This window comes from Ochotona princeps, chromosome 2 (genome assembly GCF_030435755.1).
Source record: "Ochotona princeps isolate mOchPri1 chromosome 2, mOchPri1.hap1, whole genome shotgun sequence".
Lineage (NCBI taxonomy): Eukaryota > Metazoa > Chordata > Mammalia > Lagomorpha > Ochotonidae > Ochotona > Ochotona princeps.
The window spans coordinates 75,595,657-75,614,699 of record NC_080833.1 but is presented as its reverse complement, the minus strand read 5'-3'; the positions used below and the strand labels follow the sequence as shown (position 1 = coordinate 75,614,699).

General features: G+C 37.5%; 1 protein-coding gene across 1 annotated transcript in view; it reads right to left on the bottom strand.

Moving 5' to 3' along the window:
• Positions 1–2,564: 2,564 nt before the first annotated feature.
• The window catches only part of LOC101527790 (guanylate-binding protein 7), a 36,833-nt gene continuing 20,354 nt past the window's right edge, over positions 2,565–19,043 (bottom strand). The window contains exons 3-11 of the mRNA XM_058681307.1: positions 17,009–17,136; positions 15,170–15,279; positions 14,770–14,966; positions 13,216–13,461; positions 12,090–12,370; positions 8,787–8,999; positions 6,315–6,417; positions 5,815–6,005; positions 2,565–2,786 (exon numbers count right to left, since the gene is read on the bottom strand). Coding sequence (XP_058537290.1) covers positions 2,565–2,786; positions 5,815–6,005; positions 6,315–6,417; positions 8,787–8,999; positions 12,090–12,370; positions 13,216–13,461; positions 14,770–14,966; positions 15,170–15,279; positions 17,009–17,136 — 1,691 coding nt within the window. The remainder of the gene's footprint in view (positions 2,787–5,814; positions 6,006–6,314; positions 6,418–8,786; positions 9,000–12,089; positions 12,371–13,215; positions 13,462–14,769; positions 14,967–15,169; positions 15,280–17,008; positions 17,137–19,043) is intronic.

Genomic DNA, 19,043 nt, shown 5'->3' with positions numbered 1-19,043 from the left:
AATACAGGGCTAAAAGTAATTATTCTGTCATTTCTCAAACATTTTTGCCCCTTTATATTATGTCCATGGATACTAATTTCTGTTGTGTATTGCACATGAAGACTATATTATTCACATAATCCTTACATTCCAAAATTCAGTTATGCAAATACATACTTTGCATATAATTTATTCACAAATGAAAAATTGCGGAAGCTTTCTTACATCATTCCAAACTGAATTTCCAATTTCATTTCATTTTTATTGCTATTTTCAATTTAAAAAACCATTTATTTATTTAAAAGCAATGAGAGAGGAAAGGGGAGAGAGAGAGACAAGAAAGTACTTTACCTACCTGGGACTGGGAGTTGGCCCGGTAGAGAAACTTCAGGGACTTCCTTGCTGAGCTGCTACTTCTACTGGTGAGCCTGAGAGCTGGGTCTAGGAGTGGGCCAGACTGGGCTAGGTCACAACACTAGCTAGCAAATGCCTGGTCTGGATGCAAGTAATGTCAGGACCACAGTACTCACTGGCAGGCACAAGATCCAGGACTGGGGACATGTGTGGAAAGGGACCTAAGGGCACTCCCCTGCTAAGATGTACCCTATTGCTGGTGAGCACAAGAACCATGAGCGGGGCAGGCCAGACAGGACAAGGTGGCAGCACCTGTCAGCATACATGAGGGCCAGCTAGGGGCAGGTCAGGCTGAACTAAGCCATATCCGTGTGTGCACAAGAGACAGATAAGATATGGGCTGAGCCAAGCGAGGTTGCAGTAAAGGTTGGCACAAACACAAAGTGGGGCTGAGGGAGGCCCTGGTAGAGGTTATTGGGGGTGGATCTGACTAGACTGCAGTACCCACTAGTATTTGTGAGGACCAGCTCTTGAAAGACTGACTAGTATAGGCTGTAGCACCCATTGGTTCACAGGAGAAATGGGGCTGGGACCAGACTGATTAGGTAGCTACATTCACTGGTATGTGTGTTGGCTGGTGCAGGTGACAGGCCAAACCTGACCCTGCACTAAGGGGTACACAAAAGAGTCAGGTATGAGGTCACCCCAGGTGAGGCTTCTTGGAGGACTCTCTGACTAGATCACCCTACTCAGACATGGCCACAGGGAGAATCACAGCATGTGTGGTCCAACCTTGGAGTGCATGTGTCTAGACGGGGCCTCATCAGTTGCTGATGCCTGAGTGATGGATAACATGTCCAGATACACACAGGAGACATGAAGGCCAATTCGTGTAGGCCAGCTGAGGACATCAACTGCCTCTTTAGAGTATGGAAAGCAGGACAAGTTGGACAATTCTCCTGGCCAAACTTTGTAGCATGTTCCTAGGTCTGTGAATGCAATAAGGTAGACTTTGCCAACCAATAGACCTTGGAAAGATTTTCTCCACCCTGAAGCAACAAAGCCGACAACTTCTCAGAACTATCAAACCACTCAAGTTACACCTTCAGAGCACTCTTCCCCACACTGGAGTCTCTAAGGCATCATCAGATGACCCTCCTCACCCGTTACTACTGGTGTACTTTGATAGCAAGAGCGGCCGCTTCCACTCCTCCTCTGAAGGCACAGGAAAAAAAAAACACTGAAACTATGTCCCTCCCACCTTTCTCCAGACCTGACGCTTCCCATCCTAATCACAGGCCCACATAGGCATTCATCTCCTTCAATTATGTAAACAATATTCTTAAATAATAGTATTTTTTTAAAAAATAGAGTTGGCACTCAATCTAACAGATGTAACAGACTCTCAGTTTCTCAAAATCCTTGATTGTTTGGTGTGTTGTCCAAGCTGTTTCTCCTCGCCCTCTGAGACAAAAGAGAGGCTACACAATCTTATTTTCCTCATCTTTTATTGTCAGTAAAGTTAAGCATTTTCACTCTTTATTATAGTTACTTAGCAACATGGTTGTTGTTCTACTGTCACAGATACAGAAGGATTCGTCACAACTTAAATGAAAGCTCTTCCTCTAGTACAAATCACACATCTTTTCTTCATCTTGCCACAGCTTTTAGCCTTGTTTGAACCAGTTTTATAGACAGTTTCATTACACTCAAATTTGTATCCTATTGGATATAATAATTAATTCAATGAAAAGTCTGTTTTTAGGATCTAAGCTTTCATATTCAGTAACTTATTTTATTTCTTAATATTTTTGATTGAAACTATTCTAATACATATATTTTTAAATGGGCTGTTACGTTATTAGAGTTTTTTTTCATTCCCTCACCCCATGGTGGGTTCCTCCACCTTGTTGCAAGTTCACATGAGATTCTTTCATTGCAAGCATCTACCAAGCATAGAGTCCAGCATCTTATTGTCCAGATAAGTTCAATGGATTGTTGGGGAGACCATCTCTGGTCTGAAAGTAGAGCCGACAGAGTATTATCCCAATCAATTAAAAGCCCCAACATAACGTCAGCAACAATTTATAACGTTATGGAATTAATTGACATAGTATTGAGTAACCAACATGCGAAAAAAATGCAAGTTTTTTAACACATCCTGCGACTCCTTCATTGTATGTTATTAGAGTTTTAAGAATCCTTTTTTATATTTTCCCTTCCAGGACCTTTTAGCGCATAAGTCCTTTTGCAATGTCAGTTATCACTTTCAAAGCAGCTGGATTCCGCGAAACCGCAACACCAAACACTGCCAAAGCACCCGTCACTAACATCCCTATGAGTTTTTCAATCTCCTTATCCCTTTCTAGAATCTTCTTTTTTAACCCATCAATTTCTTTTTCTAGCTTATTAACGTGTTCTTCATTTCCTTCTTTACGCATTTCTTCTTGAACCTATAAAAGGGAAAGTTCACTTTTAAAAACTCTTAGAATTAAGAATGAGAGTTTTCATTACATAGTTACCATACATCCCCTTAAGTGAAAAGCCACAAAACAAAATAAAAAACAGGAAGAAAAAAGAAATTAACAACACCATGGTGTTAAGTAGCATGCTACTAAATGACTAATGTGTCGCTGAAGAAATGAAAAAGAAATTTAACCTTCTTGAAGGAAATGATGCTACTGTATGATCTATGAGTCATTAAATAATTTAATCAAAAGGGCTTTTTTTCTTTTTTTATTGCATTTCATTTTATGACATCGTTTCATAGGCTCTGAGGTTCCCCCAACCCCTCCCTCTACCCTCCCCCCATGGTGGATTCCTCCACTTTATTGCAGTATTACAGTTCAAATCCAGTCATGATTCTTTCATTGCAAGCATGTACCATGCATAGAGTCCAGCATCTTATTGTCAAGATCAATACAACAGTTTCCTGGGGAGACCATCTCTGGTCTAAAAGCAGAGCTGGTAGAATATCGTCCTGACCAATTAAAACTCATAACATAGCATCGATAACAGTTTACAAAATTATGGAGTTAAGTGACATGGTATTGAGTGACCAATATGCTAGAAAATGCAAATACTTAACCACATCCTGTGACTACTTCACTGACATTTCAATTTTAGGTTATATACATCCGGCTACAATACACCTTAAAATGGCTATAGGATACTATTCAGCTGTCTCGTGTCTATTTTCATTTTAGCATTTAGCAGTTTATTGTATTGAAGCATAATTTTTACTGAACTTGGCAGATTTTAGAATCATCCAAACTGGCTTATAACTCTAACAAGGCATATGTCAACAGATGAAGCGCAGAACAGTTTTAGGAGGGGTGTGCAGAGAAATCTTCAATACCTTAGTGAGGAGTAACTAATCTTTGTGTCTTACCTAGTAAGGTATGTGTGAGTCCACACTGTTTCCTGTCTGATTTTAAGATTTCCTTGTTGTTCTCTATCTATTCTAATTTTTTTTGGTTGTTGTTTTTGTTTTGTTTTGTTTTGTTTTGTTTTGTTTTGTTTTGTTTTGTTTTGTTTTGTTTTTAGGGAGGTGCTCGGGGGGACCCTGATGGTCATTGCAGGAGAGGGTGGGGATCCCAAGTTGGAATTAAGAACCAGAGAAAGCTCCTTCTCCCTAGTCCTGAAAGGACTAACAAAAAACTAACAAAAAAATCCATGAGATACAGTTTCTGCTGATTTTTGTTGGTGAGATATGTCTCCTGTAGGCAACAAATAGCAGAGTTTTGTTTTTTTAATCCAGTCTACTAATCTATGACATTTAATTGATGAGTTTAAGCCATTTACATTCAGAGTTAACATGAATGGGTGGTAATTTGGTTCTGTCATTTTAGCAATGGTTTGTTCATGATTTAATCTTCTGTTGTTATTGTACCGGGATGTTCTTCACATTTGCCTTTGGTTTTGTTGGGTGCTATTCCTCTTGTCTGTCAGGAGAACATCTTTAAGTATCATTTGTAGGGTAGGTTTGAAAGAGGCATGTTCTTTTAACTTTTCTCTACTGTAGAAGAATTTTATTTCATTTTCAAAGACAAAGGAAAGCTTTGCTGGGTATGTTATCCTGGGCTGACAATTTTTTACTTTTAGAATCTGGAGACTATTATATCTAGTAGCATGTTATTTAACTTCATGGCATTGTAAATTTTCATTTTTCTTCCTGTTGTTGATTTTATGTTGTGACTTTTCATTTAAAGGGATGTATAGTAACTGTGCAATGGAGACCATCATATTCAGATGAGAGGATACAGTGCAGTATGCATTTCTACTTCCAGACTAATGATGGACTCTCAGTGAGAATGTTTACTATATCTTGACAATAGGATGCTGGACTCTCTGCCATTGTCCATGTCCGCAATGATGGTCATATGACTGTTTATGAAAAGCTATACTATAGTAATAATATAGGGGAACTCACGGGGAGGGGAGTGAGAGGGGCAAGGGAAACCCCAGTGCTTGTGGAACTGTATCATAAAATTATGATGATAATAATAATAATGCAAAGAAGTAAAATTAAAATAAATTTTTTTAAAAAATGAGAGTTTATGTTTAACAATATCAACAATTTAGCATATACATGTATATTTTCTATCATGAAGAATGCTTTTTTGAAGAACAGGTCCTCCAACATAACCAAAGGGCTTAACTTACATGGGGGAAAATCAATGATTTAACTCTAATGAGATTTCTCCCATCCAAGTACTAACAGGCACGACCCTGCTTAGCTTCTGAGATCGGACGAGATCAGACATGTTCAGGGTGGTATGGCTGTAGTCTCCAGCAAGATTTCTTGAACATTATTTCCACAGAGGTTGGGTTTTTTTTTTGTTTTGTTTGTTTGTTTGTTTGTTTGCTTGAGTTTAGGCACCAAGAAATTCTTTCCACTAGGAAAGAACGTGGATTAAATTCTAATTAAAACCTATTTCCCCTGAGTAGAACAGCTGAACATAAACAGGAAATGCTAGTGCTGTACAGGACAATGGATAGCAAACACGTTGCTGTGACAAAGTGTACATTTTACCCTAGTTGTATAGGAGAGTTCAGGCAGATCTGGAAACATTGAGCAAATTCAGAATCTTTGGTGTTCCCTACATTCTATCAGGTAGAATTTTTCTTTCCAGACGAGACAGACCTATTCTAAGTCTCTTTGTTAATTGTGACAGAAATCTGAAGCACTCGTGGACCAAGGCCCCTTTGAACAAGTGCTCAGTGAGACTACCCCATAATAGCAATATCTGCTTTTGTCCCCCAAACAGGTGGGTGTCATTTGTGCACTCCAAAATCTAATATTTCAAAGTTTCTCTTAATTTGCATGCACATTTAATTCAGATGCAGTTGAGGTCACTGCGGAACATCAACCTTTTAGGTCCCCTCTTGGACCACACCTGTACTCCAGATTAGGTTCTTCCCTACATGACGTTGTGGGGCATCATCCCTCAGGCACTGCCAAGGACCCACCATACTCACCTTCAGCTTATGCTCCAGCATCTTTACCTGTTCTCTTCGCTGAGCCTCTATTTCCTTTATATTCTCTTGTAGCTGAGCAGTTTGTTCAAGGAAAATTTTCTCTTGAGCCTCCATCTTTTGCTGTTGCTCCTTCTCCTTCTGTCTTAGCAGTTCCAGTTCCTTCTCAGCTGCTTCCCTCTTGGCCTCCTCGGCTGTTCCACAAACAATTAACAAGGGAAGAAAATCAGTTCTGAGTTCAGAATCAAGCAGCTTTAAAAGCCATGCTGGAAGCAGAAGGGGAAGCCCTTCCCCTGAAACAGCAAGAGCATTTTTCAGACTGTGCTGCACAAACATTTGATTGCCGGATGTGCACCCAGCTGCCCTTGTGGTTTTCAGGTGTAACAAATCATGTGCTCCAGTCAGATAAAGCATCCTGCTCCAGGAGAACCTTCCATTCAATCCATAAGCGGGCATCACAGGAGCCTACCCACCCTCCTGCGAGGTGCTTGTTGCCCCTGTACCTGCTAAGGCCTTCTGCGCATCAGTGAGTGCTTTGCCTGCTAGCAAGATGGATTTCTCTGTTGCTGTCTGTGACTGTAGGAAGCCCTGGAGAACCTCATTTCCCTGGGAAACCAACAAGGTATAAAAGGACTTTAGGCCTAACTTTCTGATGTAGAAATTATTGTACAATTAAGTGTAAATGAACCCCTAGAAATTCTGCATCCTTCTGAAGTTTCTCACAGCAGAAACTGAGGTCTTTGATGAGGCCAAGATACTCTCTATGGGCTACTGTTACTCAGCTATGCAGTCTGCTCTCCCAGCAATGTTGCATACCACCATCCTCTCCTCTAGTCAGAGCCAATGTGATTTATACGCAGTTCTCCAGACATATATCCTCTCTGCTTGCAAGATTGGCATGTTGTTTTTCTTGTGTTTGGATGCTGCTCTATCCTTTAATAAGGATAACATGAAAGGACTTCAGTATGTGGTATTACCTCCTTCAACAAGACTTCCTAAGCTGCTTCCTGAAGTTTTCTCCCTAGTTTTACTGGCTCATGCTTAGTAAATATCAGTTATGTATAGTAAAGGCACATGGTATGATGTTTTGAGTGCATGTGGATGCACTGTCAATTTCTTACTATTAAACTGACCTGTTTATAACAACATAAAATTCAATGTTGAATTAAGGACAAACTTGTGATTTGTCTTAAATTACAAGTGCAGCTATGCTAACTACAGTCATCCTGACATGCTACAGATGTTCAGAATTTATTCATTCTATAATTGTATGGTTATAACTTTTGCCAAAATACTCCGTTTTCCTGTCACAACCTACACCTTGATAACCTTCATTTTACTCTTTGTTAACATGAGCTCAACTTTTTCATCCATATAAAAGAAAATCATGTAATATTTGTGTCTCTGAGTCTAGCTTATTTCGCTTGACAAAGTGTTCTCCATGTTTGTCCATGTTGTCACCAACAGAAGGATTCCTCTATTTTCAAAACTGAATAATGTTTCTATATGTGCTTATGCCTCTGTGTGTGTATGTGTGTGTGCACGTGCATGTTCGTGTGTATGGGTTTCTCAACTCTTCATCCACTGTTGGATTTTTCTTCAAGTTAGTAAATGCAAACCAATTTGCTGTAATGGCTGTTATTCATGACCAGTATTACCAAAAAAAGTGCAGCAGTTTGGCCACCACTTGCGACTCTAACATCCCATTACTGACCATCCTCAAAATGCTCTGCTTGTAATATAGCTCCATGATATTATGCTTTTAAAAATTAAATAATGACCCAAAAACTTGGTCCCCTACAGTACACATGAGAAATCTGGATGGAGTTCCAGGATCTTGGCTTTGTCATGCCCCACTATGAATCTTGCAAGCATTTGGGGAATGATTTGTAGATAGAACTTTCTCTGTTTCTCTTCCCCTCGTTCTGTCACTCTGTCCTTGGTTCATGATTCAAAAGGTAAAACATGCTTGCAAGAATGTGGGTAAAAGGGAAATTGTATACAGATACAACCATTATGAAAACAGAATCAAGCCAACACAAAAGTAAAGGAAACTGAGTTTCTAATGGTCTAGTAGAACAGCTGTGTCAAACCTGCTACTTACTTAGTATGTTACCTGGACAATGGGGAGATGTTAGCAGCTGATTTATAGTATTCTGAGAATTAAATTGGCAAACCAATAAACTAACCTAAAATTACTGAGTATAGAAAGTGAAAGTTGCAAAGTCATCATCATCATCATTCTTACTATTAATAAGCACCGTTATGGTAACCATATCCACACCACATCCAATTCACGAGGGATTTCTCCATTCTAGATAAAAATATAATCATTTCAGAATAGTTATGGTCACTCATCATAAAATCTACCACTTTGATAAATAAAGTGACTGCTGTACTTGGATTCATAATTCTTCTCTGGGAAGAACTATTTCTGATTTACCTAAGAATATCTAACTATACATGAATTTTTAAAATGACCAAAATGCTAAAATAAATTAGTTGTTTTTCATGATTCTAACAAAATCCTTGAGACATGCTGCTTTATAAGGGGTTATTTAGCTCACAATCTGGAGGTCCAAAGTCACAACACCTGCCTGAACATGAATCTGGCCAGCAAGGCACAGGCTCCCCCAGGACGGCATCACAATGGAACATGTTGAGTAAAGAGATCATATTACCGGACAGGAAGTCATAGAGTGACTCAAGGGTCAGTCCAGGCTTTTACCACAAATTAACCTCACTAGAACTAACTCAGGGTCCAATGGGAACTACTACGTTAATCTGTTTTGAAGGCAGATCCAATGACCTAGGAACCTCCCAACACACTCCATCTTCCAATGTTTTTACCATCTCATATGGCCATAATGAGGTTGAGAACAAAGCTTTCAAAACATCAATCCTGGGGGCACCAACATCCAAACCATAGCACCTACAACTCACCTCTGTTGACCCACTCCCACCTCATTCCTCACCTTCACTCCTTTCCTGGGCACCAGCTCATATTCCTGTTCAACCTTTTTCCTTGCTTGTAAGTACAGACTGTGGCCTCCGGGAACAAAGAACGTTCCTCCTGAAACACTTTCCATCAGGTGCTCTGAAAGCCGCCTAAGCTCAGCTTGGCAATATTTGAAAGAAGCCTCTTCATTCTGCAGCAAGAAATCTCCTTTCTTCTCCTCTATGGTTACCTGCCAGGAAAACGTAGTGACACACATTAGAAATAAAGAGTGGAAGGGAAGGTCTGTCAGTGACACACATAGGAGCAGGTCTCAGAGTGCACCGGAACGTTAAGTGCACCTGCAGGCAGGGGAGTTTTTTCAGTATCGCTTGATGGCTGCCATCATAAAATCCTTGATTATCCTGAGGCTCAACACCTGCCAGTGATGGATCAGAAGATCTGAACTCTGGTTCTCTAAGATATAATATGGTTAACAGAGGCCTAACCACTAAGATTGAACAATAGAAAGTTGAGTTTTGGCTAGAATTAAAATGTCCTCAAAGCACATGAATTTCTATGAAGAGAAATATAAATTCATATAATTCAGGTCTCATTAATGACTCACTGTATTTTTGGCCAACTTTTGAACTTTTTGTGAATTCTTTAGAGAATTTCTTGAATTTTTAAAATGTAGAAAAATAATTTCTTTTTTGTTCTTGAAATTTTCCATCTAGCTAGATTTGTTCCACACAAAATAAGAGAACTGTTTTTGCTTATTAGCTCAGGCCTAGACAAGACAGAAAGATAAATTTATAATGAATGTGCATATTGTAAATACAATTAATATTTCCCATAAGACTGCTCTTCTTTTGGTGCCCATATCCTTCATATTCCTGGGTTTGAGAATATGGTTGGTATTACTTCTTTGATCAGGTCATGTTATATCACACACATTCACTTTACAATGAAAGGAACACTATCAGGCTTTACCCAATCAATAAGCCTTTTAAAAGTAGTTTCTTCAGTTTTTACAAATTATTATTACTATTTTAAAGGTTTATATTCTTTTTATTTCGATGGAAGATTTATTAGAGAAGGAGAGACATGGAGAGAGGACTTCCATCTGCTGGTTTACTCCATAAAGAGCCACAAATGCCAAGATGAGCTGATCCAAAGCTGGGAGCCTGGAATTCCTTCCAGGTCTCCAATACGAGGTGATGTGCCCAAGGCTTGAGTCAGCCTCCGCTGCTTTCCTAGGCCACAAGCAGAGAGCTGGATTGGAAGTTAACAGCTACGACACAAAATGTGCCCACATTAGATGCCAGCACCATAGGCAGAAGCTTAGCCTACTATGCCACTGTGATGACCCCATATTATTTTAAATTTAAGTAAAATGAGATTTCATATTTTCACAATGCATATTTAAAAGCATAGTCATTCAGCCTTCTCTTATCTCCCTGCTCTTATTTCCCAAATTACTATAGCATATTCATTCACTTCACAGTAATAAACTTCACTCTCTACTATTTAAAGGTATTATGGCATAGCAACAGTAGAGGAAGAAAAAGAAAGAAAAAATAGGTTAACATACAAGTAAACTAAATGAAAACTTTACTGTCAGTGACAACCATAGTCTATCTGTGTTCAGCAGTTAATTCCCAGGATGGCAATCTCATTCAGAGATTAATCAGAGATTTTTTTGTGCTTTTTGTGTTAGCAGTCATGGATCAATAATGAGAAACATTACAGAGATTTTAGACATTTTTTATTAAGAATTAAAGATCCTTGACCCTCGTCAGACTAATTAGTTGTCCACATGAGCATGCATCCTTCTCAACTGTGTAAACATCATCACAAATAAAATAAATTTTAAAAAAGAAAAAAATTAATTAAATTTTAAGCTACAATAACAAAGCATCTCTACTACCTAAAAATAATTAGTAAATTAGAGTGTGTACAATACATGTTCTGCAAAAAACGAAGGCAGCATTTTACTAAAATACTTAATAACCCCATTCTTTTTCACCATCACCCTATTAAACTGTACCTGAGAGCAAAACCATTAAATTAACAATTAACTGAAAGAGTGTTTTTTTTTTTTTTTTTGGTCTGAAGGCATTAAAGACATCTGCTTCTGTGCAATGCATTGTTAAACTGGAGGTCTTCTATTAACAGGAAAAATAAGAATCACAGAAACATTAAATAATACAAAGACTTGGTAAGAAAAGAATCAGTGGTTAAGAAAACCTGATGTATACTGGTATATGAAAGATGTAAACCAAAATGAGCAAGAAAATAACCATATAGTTCTTACGTTCAAGATTCGAAATGTCTGAAGGAATAAGCCACGTATGATCTAGAGTTCATAGTTCCTGAAATTTTAATTCTGCCTGATAATAAAATACACAAGAGTTGAGTAAATTTCTTATGCATTGATAAGATTTTGGTATGGGAATAGATTTAAGCTATGAATCAGTTCTGCATGATTTCAGAAAAGGTGAATTGTCACAAAACAACATATCTTAAATGCTACACAGCAAGAATCTAATAAACTGTTCACGCACAGTTATCTACAAAGTACTGTCTCTAGTGGTGTCAGAAAATGACAGACAAAACAGAAACAACACAAAGATTTGAAGTAACACTCCTCCTTTAACAAATTTTTAAAAAGATTTATTTATTTTCATTGGAAAGGTAGATTTAAAGAGACAAGGAGAGATAGCAAGATTTTTCCATCTGCTGGTTTATTCTCCAAATGGCCGCAATGGGTGGAGCTGAGCCAATCTGAGGCCAGGAACCAGGTGCTTATTCCAGGCCTGCCACATGGGTGCTGGGTCCAACGGCTTTGGACTACCCTCTGCTGCTTTACAAGGACACAAGCAGGAAGCTGGATGGAAAGTAGAACAGCCAGGATATGAATCAGTCCTCATATGTGATGCCGGCACTTAGAGGTGGAGGATTAGCCCATTCAGCCAGTGTGCCAGTTTCACAACACTTGTATTTTACAGATGTAGAGCTCCCAAGCCTTAATTTGAGGACTAAGATCACTTGGCACCTCTATCAATCCGAAAAGAAAGCAGAGGACACAGACACCCTGACAGGACTTCTGATATACTGAACTGGTAGAAATTTGTGCTCTTTTAAGATGTTAGACTTGTGATCATTTATTTTGTAGTACTAAAGCATAAAGTGCCTTTCCTTAGGCTAAGAGTAAACTGAAACCCATAAAGCTCTTCCATTTGCAAGAATCAGGATGCCTTCCTTCTGCTGCAGGTCACAGAGCAAATTTTAGGCCCCATTCCAGAAAAGTTGCTGTAGGGAAGGATAAGTTAATGTGTACCTTAAGTTTATTCTGGAATTCAAGACTGTCATCCTTAAAGGAATGTTCCATGAAGATTTCAATGGCTTCTTTCACACAGACTGTATGCACATCCAGCAGCTCCTGGAGTGTGTCTGTGGGGAACATAACACGCTGGGCCATCTGTGCAGTGTAGTGGTCAGCTGCCTTCTGCACGGCTTTGGTGTTCTCACGTTCAGCCAGAGTTGTCACTGCGTCCTCCAAGCAAGGAACTGCTCCACTGTTGATGGCATCCACATACATCTCTACTAGACTTCCCAGGCCTGAATAATATATAAGGTTTGAGAATCAATATTCTAAAAATATTCTACTTGAAGTATTTTTTCTTTACTTGCTCCTTTTCCTATTCCACCCCTCTGTCCCTGTTCTGCTTTTCATCCTGTTTTTTCTTTGCCTGTTGCTCTCTGACTCCTTGTCTGTATAACATGGATGTGCTATTATTCAACCTTTCTATTATAGTTGCTAAATTAACCAAAGGGCAAAATTATATTATTGATTTTAAGAAATGTTGTTTAGGGCTTCCTAGAATAAAAAAAAAATGCCTTTTCATGTAAGTAAAACCAAGATCAATCAAACTAGGAAACTCATAATTTTTCCTCATTCCCAAGAATGCTAGCCCACTTATTGAAATTTCTTTAAGCGCCAGCTACATGGCATGCCAAATCAAGCCCACTGTGGTGCATGGGGACTGTGTGCTTGACAAACTCACACTTCTAATATACATAAGCCCTATCTGTAAGTTTAGGTTTCCTTTTTTTCAGTCTCCTGATGGGATTTCATTGGATTACTACTTATTGTTTATTTTCTGACTGATAGAGATTCCTACAGTGTTCTGTGCTTTCTAATAGAGAAACTCTCATCCTGTGGGACTGCTCATATGGAGATTGTCTCGGTAACAGTATTTTCTGTTTAGTGGGTTCCTTTCATGAAATACAAGATATTTCAGTAAGCCAGCATTTAGGGAAAATTTAAACAAGAAATATCATTTCCAGCTGTCATAGGAGCATCTCCTTCCATATCCTCCTATACAGAAATAAACAAAATGAAGAATCAGCTTCATCACACACTGAACCACAGAGAGAAATGTTTTTGACAGAAAGAAACTCACGATTTCCAGTGACAATGATCCCCTGTCTCAGGGTCTTGGTCTCCCCATTTGTGAAGATATGGGAGCAGAATTTCTCTGTCTGATTCTTGAAATCTGGTTCCAATTGGTCTTCTGACACTTTATCCAAATGAGCTAACAGCTTTTTGTTACTTATGGGCCAGCTAAAGACAAAACACTTCCGTCTTGGAAATAAATGTCTGATACACGTCCTGCACTTGTTCGATTTTTGCATTCCGGGGTTCTCATCTGTTAAATTATAAAACAATCAGTCATTGAAAAGATAGCTTGCAAAAAAGGGGGGTGTTGAGCAATTTTCAAGGAATGTCTGTGATATTGCAACTCCCATACCAATAATTTTCCTTCATTCAAACCTTCAAAGTAATCAGGCTTATCTACCCAAAGTATGGGGAATCCTTTTTAGCATAGAACCAAGCATCAAGGAATTACTCTGGAGTAGAATGGAAAGTATCCATTGCAAGTGAAGAAACCTATCATGGATATTTATGCATTGTGTTGGGTTGAGTAAAGTGACTATCTTCAAGTGATGTTAAAGAATCAACTAGTAAAAGAATTTAGAAACACATGTCTGATATTGTTGTCCTTATGAGAAATGGTACGTGAACTTTAAAATACTGTTGGAAATAAGCATGGAATATTTTGGAAAAAAACAGCATGAGAACAAATGATATTCAAGTTCATAACTTAAAATATTTCAAAATTATAGTCAAGAAATATATGCACTATTATTATGTTTATAAAATACTTTACTAGTAAACTTCATGATATTTGGATTCTCAAGGTCACCTTAGTATTAGTAAGGAGAGTGAATGAAGAGGGATTCTGAGGCATATACCCTATTTCAAATAACAGTCTATAAAAGAATGAATAAAGGAGTGAAATAAAAGTATGGCGGCTTTAAGTACTGTTACTTCTCTATTCCTCCAAATAAAATCTATGCACTAAATTTGTAATACTAAAATGATAATGAATTCCCAAGGCTGTTGGATAAAGAAGGGAATATTGTAAAGGAAACAAAATGACTCTTCTGTTAGAGTCACATAGCAGGTAATTTCCCTCCTGTGCTGTTGACATCGTAAGTGTGCTTCTGTGAAGCACACAGTGGTCAAAGAGAATAAAACATACCTATGAGGCTTATTTCCAACAAATATGTCATTTTATTTTCAAGTAGCTCTGTGTTTACTTTTGCATTTATTTTTCTCAAAATAAAGTAGCAAGAATACTTAACTTTATTTGTATCACAAATACATGAGTCTTTAGAAGTAATAACATTTGTTGCAGTTGTCACTTTCTATAAAATTTTACTTATTGATCTAAAATTTCTGAGGCAACAGTGAACTCTAAATGTCCTCATTGAACTTAACTCTGAAAAAATCCAGTAATACTTGTTAAAACCTTGATCACCCGTCAGTCATCAGTCATCATTAGCATGGGCCAAAATCCAGTCTCAAACCTTTATTTCAAGTGTTGTAGCATGTTCTTGTTTGATTCCGACCTTATAACGGAATTATCCATAACTAGAGAACATTCCGATACCTGGAGTTGACTTCAAGGCATTCTCGAGGTACTCATCTTCTGTGATGGGGCGTCCATCCAAGTTCAGCTCCAGGATAAAATCTCGTACAGCCCAAACAAAATCTGGAAAAAAACTCACAAACTCTGCGGAGTCTTCTACTTCATCAGATATGGGGGAAGATCTTGTCCTGATGAACTCTGTGAGTTCAGTAACAAAGCTTGGATTTCAGTGAAGGAAGAATTTCCTTACAGCATGCTGATACTCCAGATTTCACTCAGAAACAAATTGAATCAATATTTCCTTTATCCCTGTGTTCACCCTTAGTGAATCAGAAAAATTAAGTCACATAAGAAGGAACACTCTCAGCTCTTATTCCCCTAAACTTAGTGAAATGTGACAGTTCCATTCCTGGAAGGATACTGCAACTGCTCCAGGGCCTGGTGGTTGATGGTGCCCAGGCTGTTGTAGACCAAGGTGCTGCTCAGGAGCACAGCCAGGGCAAAGATCCACAAGTCATTCTTAGGGTCTCCCTAGATAATGCACAACAGAATAAGGAACTTAGACATCTACTCTTCATTTAGTCATCCATTCATTTATTTGGTTAGTTGTTCACTCTTTGGCTATGCTATACTTTAAAATGAGTGAAAACAAAATTTTTAACATAGTGATTAAAAAAATATGATTTTAATATGTACTTTGATAAGTTAATATAGCTATCCAAATGAAGAATATTGTTACTGTACATGAAGTATTTAATAAAGTACTTAAATATTGGTGCTGACTAGGTAAATGTAAAAATGTGTCATTACATTTTTACTCAATAAGACTATACTAAGGAAAAAAATCCTGACAGTTAAGTTCAACAAGTCTTTACCAGGACAAATCCTGTATTTGGTTTTCTGCTAATAAAATTCCATCTCTACCTTCAAGGTGATGGTTATATGAAGCAACAATTAGGTCAATACACAAACCAAGATGACAACCCTTTCCATGACTGGATTCCAAAGTTGCCTAAAACCAACCAATCAAGCAGAACCAAGGCTAGGAGATGCAGGCCTATGTATGTGAATACTCTGATTATCTAAATACTCTATTGATCTAAAACACTCCATTGATCTATAGATGAGAAGTGAATCTGTGTAACAAGGTATGGTGGTACTAAATAGAAATTAGCTGAGCTTTAAAAAGTTAATACATAGAAAATAGATTTATGGAGATGAACAGATTAAGTGGGCAAAGAACTAACAATGATCAAATTAAAATTTTTAGCTCACAATCAAAGACATTACAGACACTTCCCACTTGGTGAAAGCAGTGAATATATATTCTAAAGTGGAATTGGAGATTGGAGATTAGATTTATGTGAAGACATGAAAGGCTTTACCCTCTCATAATATGGATCAAAAGATCACTTGAAAGTATCTCTGGCATCATTTTACATTTTTAGATGCTTTGACCCCTTAACAAATTTAATTACATTAATAGAACACTCATCTAAGCCATATTTAAACAGTCCATAGTCATCATATTGAGATAACAATTAGTAAAGTGAAAATGAATTCTTAAATTAAATTTCTGAGCCAGTGCTTTTCTCCCATGCAAGGGAAATTTAAAAATTATTGCTTCCTCTTTAAATGTAAAACCAAACACGTGAACAAAGTAAAAATGTTACTGTTATTACATATTTGAGGTTGAAGTGGTCCATGTTTTCAAAGAAGTCAGTAAAAAAATTATTTCATAAAATAATAAATTAGGATTAAAAGCTAAATGATAAATAGCACATATTGTAAAGATGATTTAAAAATATTTCTTCACAGAAGCCCTATTCTCATAGTTGATACCTCCAACTCAATCTCACATTTTCCATAGATTGTATTGATCCAATGGAATAAAGTGTTCCTTAAATCAAATGATTAGATTTGTTTCCTACCGTTTGCACTGTTGGTACTCTGTACAGATTACATTGTAGTCTTTCCAATCAGGCTCTACCAATTACCTTATTTACACTTGTATCTTTATTACTTAGTGTAATGTTCTGAAACTGACCTGTTCATTCATATGTATTAAACTAAATCATTAAATGCAGAATTGAAAATAAGAATACCTCCTCATCTTATACTTAAGTATCCCAGGTTAACAAGAAAGTTTGAAAACAGAATTATGCCTCATTGCGGACTTTGATTAATAGTACAGAGAAGGTGAAGTAATGTCGCAAATTAAAATATAAGCATAATCAAGAATAAACATTCTCTATCTTACCTTCTCCACGTCACCCAGGCCTTCAGTGTCCAGAAGGACCACTGTATGATTTGGCTTCAAGGGGTGGGGCACACACCACATCCAGATGCCCTTGGTTTCAGATCTTACTGTGGAGCCCAGAGGGAAGCCTAAAGGAAAGAAGAGAAATGATGGCTGAATGACCAAGATGGCTGTGGGTTACATTTAGTAAATCTGTGGGAATGGATGTGCTAGTCAGGAAATGAGCCTTTTCACTTTCAGCGAGGAAACCTAATTCCAAATATATATATTCATTCTTTCAAAGATTTAAACTGTGTCACATGATAGAATTCATATGTGTATTAATCTCTGTCATTTCATCCAACACTAAAGAATTCTCTTGTTGCTCGAATTATAGATTACACTGAGAAGCTTTGCAGAAGACGTGAAGGTATATTCCTTTCGCTTGCTTATTGCTGGGCCACAGTGTCTTGGTAGCTCATTCCTTTATCTCAGTTCATAGTTCTTCCATGCAGCTTCCTCTGAAAGTTCCTGTCATGACTGTAATTGGGCATCTACTCTTTGCTTGTCTCTTGAGGGTATAAATAATGCATATCTGGTCATTGTTATTGCCTTTTTGTGGTGCCATCTGATTCCTTACTATTTCTCTTTACCACACTTATTCCATTAGAAGTGGTCCTCCATTGATCTCTCATTTTTTATTTTTTGAATTGGATTTCTGTGCCCTGCCAGAACTTAGACTGATATTCTAGAGCTTGTATTTTTCTAATTTCAACTCTTCTTCATTTTTTCCCTCTTTCTTTCTCTTCTTTTTATGAGTCCTGTGTTCTTGGCCTCAGGAGGAAGAGTTAAGTAACAAAAAATCAGAAAAGAGATGAGTCCAGTTATCCTTCTCCATACGAGCAACCACCCAAGGGAATGATTTGATCATTCCCAGTAACTAGCAAATTATATTTTCTCTCTAAAACACAGGGTTTTGATCATCTGTCACAGGGCAATGCTTCCTTCAACTGAGGAAAGAAACTGAGGTGACACAGTGGAAGTTTATGGATCTACAGGGCTCAGATCATTCCATAGAAGGATCAAGGTGTGAATAGCAGTGGTCACAGCAAAATGACTATGGGAAAATGGAACTAAATGGTAAATCAACTGGCACAAAAATGCTTAAATATCACATTTTTTTCAAAATGTACAATTTAAATTGCATGGATTTTATTTTTAAAAGTACCAAAAGTAGCTTATCTTTCAGTTTTATATTCCACACATTATAAAAAATAACTTAATATAAAAAGAAATATTGATTGTAGTCTGCTCATAACCTGGACTGCAACTGACTATATTTCTTTCTGTTTTCCTAGAATGTGGCAGAGTAGTCAAACATCAGAACTGTGATGTTTAAAGCATTTTAAGATCACAGACTTTTAGCAGAACACATATGATGTACCTTAGTGCTCTTTAAGCCAGTATTGAGTGAACAATGTTTAATGTTCACTGTTTAATCTTTCTTTTTCATACCCGTCTCTTAAATATGAGACATAGTCTTCAACATTGCTATCCTTCAAAGGGTGTCCTAAACATGTATGTGACATAAACAAGTGAAAATGTATTCCAATGAATGATGAAGAATGTCTCTAAGAGAAAATTAAAGTGTATTGCTCAGGAGATAGGGGAAGATTGAAAGTAAAAAATAAAAATGGGAACAAGAGAAAGGAAGGTAGATAAAAAGAAAAGTCTAGAGAATGGGTGGGAGGGAGAGATAATATAAGGAAGAGAAATAGAGAGGGAGAGAGGGAGAGAGATGCAGGCCTACGAGTTCTCACAATTTACTCTACTGAAGGTGTATTCCTAATGGCACTGAGCCAGACAGGAATTCGGCTATATGAAGAAAAATGATTGCATGATTTTTAAAATAGAAAGGACAAATACTTAAATAGCCATATTTCCCCCAAATGACAGTAAAAATCAGCAAAAACTAAAAGAGGTAACTGGCAGGAGAATAAAGGAAACTTCACTAAATATAAAATACAAATGAGAACATGCTCAAACTTAATCATCA